Here is a 7,196-nt window from a genome sequence, read left to right as displayed (position 1 = left end):
TGCAGCTGCTGTGCATCTTGACTGTCTGAGTTCTGTTGTTTATGAAGTCCAGCATCCTGTTGCACAGTGGTATATTTAAACTGTGCAGTCAGAGTTTATTCACCTATGTGGACAGTTGCATTGAATGGCAAACTGAAATCCAGAAACAGCATTCTGACGTAAGTTTCCTTGTTTTCTAGCTGTGCCAGGAATAGGTGCATGACAGGTGTAATGTATCTGTTGTACAGCAATTCTGTTGGCAAGCATATTGGTGAGTGTCCAGTGTGCCAAAAATGGAGTTTTTAAACATAACTAGCTGTTCAAAGCACTTCAAGATGATGGTCATCAGTGCTACAGGGCAGTAAGTGTTCAGTTCTGAAGGTGTAGAGTCCCTCAGTACAAGGATGAGGGTGGCTGATTTGAAGCACGTGTAAATTTGCTGTGAGTCTGTAACAGTTTTAAAAACACCAACAGCAGTTTCTTTTATTAATGGTGTCTTGAGTATTTTTAATTTTTTAAAAACTCTGCACAGACAACATGCCAGGCTGAATACTCGGACTGTGCACACCAGCTCACTGACGTCTTCACAGACACCTTCAACATTTCACTGATCCAGACTGCGCAGTCTGGATCAGTGAAATGTTGCCACCATTAATAAAAGAAACTGCTGTTGGTGTTTTTAAAACTGTTACAGACTCACAGCAAATTTACTATTTCATTGTGACATTGTCTTCTTACCTACCTATTATAATTATCTTAATTAAATAAAAGGGGAATTAATTTGTAGTTACCATTCCTTCTACAGTCTTAATGTGTTCACACATTAGACTTTATTAAGCTCCTGACAGTGCGACATATGGACCCTGTGAGCATGATTAGCTAAGCAGCACACTGGTCCTCAGAAGCCCTGAGATGCTGACCAGCTGAGGAGGCAAAATCCAACATATTCAAATAGCTTTTAAAAGGAAGTTCCTTGCTTCTCCCCACCTATCATGCAACGATTCTGCAGCAGTTTCGCCTGTAGATGGAGCTGTTTTAAACATTACATAGCCACATGGAAGATGTTCCTTGTTCTTAAAATAAATTCAGTCTCCAATTGGACAATTTTTTTTTAGAAAATAAAGTGGAAACGATTTACATCAATTGACTGAATTGTATATAAACTGTTGCAATTTTCTGGCATTAAATAGTGATCTACAGTAGAGCTTGCAATCCAATGGCTGCAAAAGGTACCAATGGAGTTGTTTGTTTTATTAGTGCCATTCTGCTGGCACTTCTTATAATGATAAACTTTAATTTACATCTGAGTGTGCAAAAGGCAAGTATTATAGAGCTGTCACAACCAAAACACAAGAATATCAATTTTATTGCAAAATATTTCCCAAATCAATGTACATAAGCAACTTATTCATTTAAATTGAGCTTTCATAGAATTGTAATTCAGCTGAAAAATACTAATTGTATGAAATGAAACCAACCATATTTTCAACACCAAAAGCAACACTTCTAAACAGGAATTTATATTTCTTGATCAAAAAGTTACAGAAAATTATGTAACTATGAAAATACATCTATTGTCTTAAACTACTGTATAATAGATCAAATGACAGTGCAGGGGGGGAAAGAATTTCAATGTCTGTACAAAAAGTCTAATATTTACCTGAATATCACTCCAAGTTTTATCACCAGGTTCACAATCCATAATGGATTAATCACCTTGGTATATCGTAATAATCTACTGTACATGGCATAAAGAAAATATCCCTCTGTGTCCTCTCCCTGAGCTGTACACCAACTAAGAAATCAGGAGAGGTGCAAATGAGCAAATATTTTAGTAAGCAACTCAATGGCTACAGTATTTGCCTGACTCAACATTTTTGCAAATTTGCTACATAATCCCTAATATCCCAGAGTATTTGTTTAAGTATTTGTTACTATCCCAAAATAATTTCAAAGCAATAAAGGTAACAGCATTTCACTTTTCTAACACTGGAAGAACAGAATTAGAAAATAATAAGCCACAAAACAAGTTTTTGTCAAAAAGTTTAAAAGTCTTGGCAAGCTTAAATTTTTGAGTTCTAAAGTGCATTGCTATATAAGCACATTGTATAAGGTTTTGAGTCTAAACATAACAGTAATTAATATCCATTTGCAGAACCTGCCAGATATTATTTGTGGGAATAGCTACTGGTAAGTAGTTGTACAAGTACCAACAACTGCTGGTATAGCTAAATCCATATATTGAAACCAAGCTTTTCCAAGAGGACAGTTTTTTGTATTGCAATAAAAAAAATCTTTCCTTAGATTGAGAGATTTTGAAGTTAAACAAATACATTGCTTTATGTCTGTTATTTATGGTATGTCCCACGTGCTTGACTAACCAAGGGCAGTGTTAACATTTTAAGTAAACCTGCAAATATGATTAATCTAGTTATATTTAATGATGCTCACCATTTAAATGTTTAAAATGTTACGCAGCTTTAAAAATAACATACATTTCAGCTCATCTTAGAAAATACGAAATCATTCACCTTCTCAAAATGTTACTCTCATACAAATATGTACAATATGAAGATTTGCTTGAATTTTCAAATATGCATACAGCATTTTAACATTTCCTTTGCTAGTGAAGGGACTTAATAAGTTATCCTTAGTCAATGAATTAAAATTAATCACCAATCTGTAATATGGTTTATCATTGAACTTTTTATATTCAAACTGTTTTTTGGGAGTGATTATATGAAAAAAATGCTACAGTTGAAACCTCAAACAGACACATCAGTGGACAAAACTTAAGATTATTTTTGTTCAGTGCTACTTTTGTCTATAAAATGTCAGGTATGCTTTCAAAGATTCCGGTAGTGGCAAACTCAGAATTCTCTCCCGAAGCAAATTTGGAGGAGCTTCTTCCTGTTTGAGACCTTCATTTAACTCTTTTTCTTCCTCCTCTCTGTTCTCTTCTTCCATTTTGTCTTCATCATCACTGTCAAACTGCTGTGGTATCAACTGATTGCCTACAAACACGTAGGTATCAATTTTATGTCTGCGGAGCTTCTTGCGTTTCCGTTTAGGTGCAGCCTTCTGAAGACTGTTCTTGGCCTGTGTCTCTTGATTTATCAAGTTTCTAAGATTGCGACGAATGTAAATTCTTGCCAAGTCCTGCAGGCATCTTACAGTTACTGGTGCTATTGAAACAACATATAACATATTTATTTAATTTATGCATTATGCTACTTTATTACTTTGGTAATGTACACAATAGGTCAAGCTATGTATATATTTCTCAGATAAAGTGGAATTAATGAGTGTGGAACATTAGTCCTAGCTATATACATGCAAGTTAAATACATTTTTAAAATTTTATTTTAACCATTCTACTTAGATTTTCAGTATAAAACCAAAAAAGAGCCATGTCACAGTAAACTGTTCCACCATTAGTGAAATTCACCAGAAGGTGTGATAAGAGCTCAACTGAACAATAAGTATGGACAAAAGAAAATAAGAGATTTGCAGATACTGGAAATCCCGAGCAACACACATAAAATGCTGGAGGAACTTAGCAGGTCACCAGCTGCTATTGAAGTAAGAAGCAGTTGACATTTTGGGCCAAGACCCTTCATCAGGACTGGAAAGGAGAAGGAAGTAGTCAGAATAAGAAATTGAGGGAAGGTAAGGAATACAAGCCTGCAGGTGATAGGTGAATCCAGGTGAGAGGGGAAGGTAGGTTTGTGGAGGGACAATAAATGAAAAGCTAGGAAATCATAGATGGGGGGAAAAAAACAAAGGGCTGAAGATGAACCCTCCTCTCCTATCAGATTCCTTCTTCTTCAACCCTTTACCTTCCCTCCTCCTCACCTGGCTTCACCCATCACCTGCCAGCTTATACACTTTCCTTTTCCCCCACCTTATTCTGACTTCTTCCCCCTTCCTTTCCAGTCCTGATAAAGAGTTTCAGGCTGAAACCTCAACTGCTTATTCCCCTCCATAGATGCTGCCTGAACTCCTAAGCTCCTGCAGCATTTTGTATGTGTTGCCAGGTTAAATTAAGTATTCCATTTGGTTGTGGTGTATCCCGAAAATAATAATTACAGTGCCTTGGAAAAGTACTTAAACCCCAACCCTTTGGCCACACAGTGCCTTAAAAAAAAATACTCAGCCCCCACAATTATTTTCACATTTTACTGTCTCATTTTCTAAACTTAAAATATATTGAAGTTGAATTTTTGAGCTAATCTACAAAACAACGTACATCATGTCAAATCAAAAAAAAACTCTAAAACTGGTCAACAATTTACTAAAAATTTAAAACCAAAATTGAGAGGTTGAAAAAGTATTTGTCCCATTTATAATTATGACACTAACGTTCCTCAGGTGCAATCCTGTATATTACCCTACCAACTCACCCAATTTGTTGATGCAGAAAATTGGAGGATCACCTGAATAAATACGTATCCCGTCTGTCTTTAAGTTCCAAAAGTATGGTAGACTATCAACAGACCAAACCAATTAAGAAGACAAAAGAACATTCAAGACCAAGTCAGGGAAATGATAATAGGGAAGCACAAACCTTGGGAAATACCTCAAGGTACTGAAAATACCTTGAAGTTCAGTGTAATCCATCATGAAAAAGTAAAAAAAAAGTGAAACCACTGTCACATTGCCTAGGTCAGATCACCCCTCTCAACTTAGAGAAAAATGGTACTTGTTGGAGAAGTTACAAGATGCCAACAGTCACTCAGAATGAGTTGCAGAAGTCAGTCGCCAGAACTGGAGATAAAGTTCATGGCTCCACAAACTCCAAGGCCTTGCACAAAAAGGGTATTTATGGAAGAGTAGCAAGGAATAAGTCCTGGCTCAAAAAAAGAGCCTATCCTACCCCGTATAGACTTTGCAAAGCATCACTTAGAAGATAATATCAAGATGTGGAAGGTCTTGTGGTCAGATGAGAATAAAGTGGAACTTTTTGGCCTGAACACTGAGCATTACGTATGGTGCAAATCTAATGCTGCACATCAGCCAGGTAACACCATCCCTATGGTGTATGGTGGAGGTAGCATCATGCGATGGTTTGCTTTTCAGCAGAATGGACGGGAAATCTTGTCAGAATTGATGGGAAGGTTAATGCTGCTAAATACAGAGAGATCCTGATAAAAACCTGCTGGCCTCTTTCAGAAAGCTTAAATGGTATAGGAAGTTCATCTTTCAGCAAGACAAAGCACACTGCCAGAGCAACCATGGATGGTTTTAAATGAAAAAAAACTGATGTCCTTAAGTGGCCCAGTCAGGGTCCTGACTTTAACCCGTTTGAACATCTCTGGCAAAACCTCAAAGCTTCTATCCACTGCTGCTCCCCAACTAACCTGACACAGCTTGAGCAATTTTACAAGGAAGAATGGTCAAATCTTGCTCCATCATGTTGTGCAAAGCCAACAGACACTTATCCAAAAAGACTACTGGCTGTAATAGCTGTGTGAAGTGGCTCAACTAACAAGTAAGCAAAGGGGGATGAATAATTTAAAATGCTAACTTTTTTATTTTTGATTTTTCAGTTTTTCATGCTTTACAATTTTCCCTGGTTCTTGGACTCTACTGTGAAAAAAGGAGCATGTGATTTCACAAATAAAAATTCTCAGTTAAATTAATCAAGCTCCCTGGTTTTAATACTTATTTATGTGAACAGAGGCTTGGGGGATGAATACTTTTACAGGGTACTGTAAATGAAGTCAAATAGAGTCATTGGGTCATAGAAAAATACAGCACAAAAACAGACCCATCGAGTGCATGACGAAACCATTTAAACTGCCTAATCCCATTAACTTGCACCTAGACCATAGCTCTACATACCCTCCCATCCACGTACATTTCCAAACTTCTTTTAAACATTGAAATCAAAATTGCATCCACCACTTGCGCTGGCAGCTCATTCCACACTCTCAAGGCTCTCATATTGAAGAAGTTTCCCCTCACGTACTTAAACATTTCACCCTTAATCCATGACCTCTACTTGTAGTCTCACCCAATCTCAGTGGAAAAAGCCTGCTTGTATTTACCCTATCTATACTCTATCAAATCTCCTCTCAATCTTCTGTGTTTAATGGAATGAAGTTCTAACGTATTCAAACTTTCCTTTTTACTCAGGTCCTCCAATCCTGACAACATCCTTGTAAATTTTCTCTGTACTCTTTCATTCTTATTTACATCTTTCCTGTAGGTAGGTGACTAAAACTGCACTCAACACTACAAATTAGGCCTCACCAACATCTTAAACAACTTCAAAATAACATGCCAACTCCTGCACTCATTATTTTATCTATGAAGGTCAGTATGCCAAAAGCTTTCTTTATGTGCCATCACTTCTGATGAATTAAGGACCTATATTCCCAAATCCCTTTGTTCTACCATACTCCTTTCTACTCTGCTGTGTAAGACCTACCCTGGCTGGTCCTCCCAAAGGTCAACACTTCACATTGGTTTGCATTAAATTCCATCTGCCATTTTGCCACCTAATCCCACTGCAAGCTTTGATGGTCTTCCTTGTGGTCCACTACGTCCCCTATCCTTGGTGTCATCCACAAATTTGTTGTTCCAGTTAACCACAATATCCAGATCATTGCTATAGAAGACAAACAACAACAGCCCGAGCACTGATCCATGCAGCATCCCACTAGTCACAGCCTCCAGTTAGAGAGGCAACCATCTACTACCACTCTAGCTTCTCCCAAAATCCAACATCTAATCCAGTTTACTACCTCATCATGAATGCTAAGCAACTGAACCTTCCTGACCAACCTCCCATGTGGGACCTTGTCAAATGCCTAAGATCCACATGGTCAACATCCACTGCCTTGTCTTCATTAACCTTCCTGGTAACTTCCTTACAAAAACTCTATAAGATCAATTAAACACAACCTGTCACCCACAATGCCATACTGACTGTCCCTAATCAGTCCCTATCTATCCAAATATTCATATAACCAGGCCCTTAATAGCTTCCAATAACTTTCCCAAGATACAGTGAAAACCTTTGCTTTTCATGCCATTCATACCTATCATTTCATCATACAGTACGCTGAGGTAGTATAAAGGAAAAACAACAACAGAATAAAGTGTTAGTTACAGAGGAAGTGCAGCGCAGGCAGATAGGCAAGAAGGTGCAAGGCAAGAATCCAAACAAGCAAACAGTTCTAGGGCCTAGTAGTGCATGCTTAAAGGCTGTT

At 37.6% G+C, this 7,196-nt stretch overlaps 1 protein-coding gene across 1 annotated transcript in view; it reads right to left on the bottom strand.

Annotated features, from left to right (window-relative positions):
- Window positions 1–1,146: 1,146 nt before the first annotated feature.
- The window catches only part of pcmtd1 (protein-L-isoaspartate (D-aspartate) O-methyltransferase domain containing 1), a 99,927-nt gene continuing 93,877 nt past the window's right edge, over window positions 1,147–7,196 (bottom strand). The window contains exon 6 of the mRNA XM_072254960.1: window positions 1,147–3,164. Within this exon, the coding sequence (XP_072111061.1) occupies window positions 2,794–3,164 (371 nt within the window). The 3' untranslated portion in view covers window positions 1,147–2,793. The remainder of the gene's footprint in view (window positions 3,165–7,196) is intronic.

Source organism: Mobula birostris, chromosome 1, assembly GCF_030028105.1.
Source record: "Mobula birostris isolate sMobBir1 chromosome 1, sMobBir1.hap1, whole genome shotgun sequence".
NCBI lineage: Eukaryota > Metazoa > Chordata > Chondrichthyes > Myliobatiformes > Myliobatidae > Mobula > Mobula birostris.
Note: the sequence above shows the minus strand (reverse complement) of the source record. Positions and strands in the feature narration are given on the sequence as shown.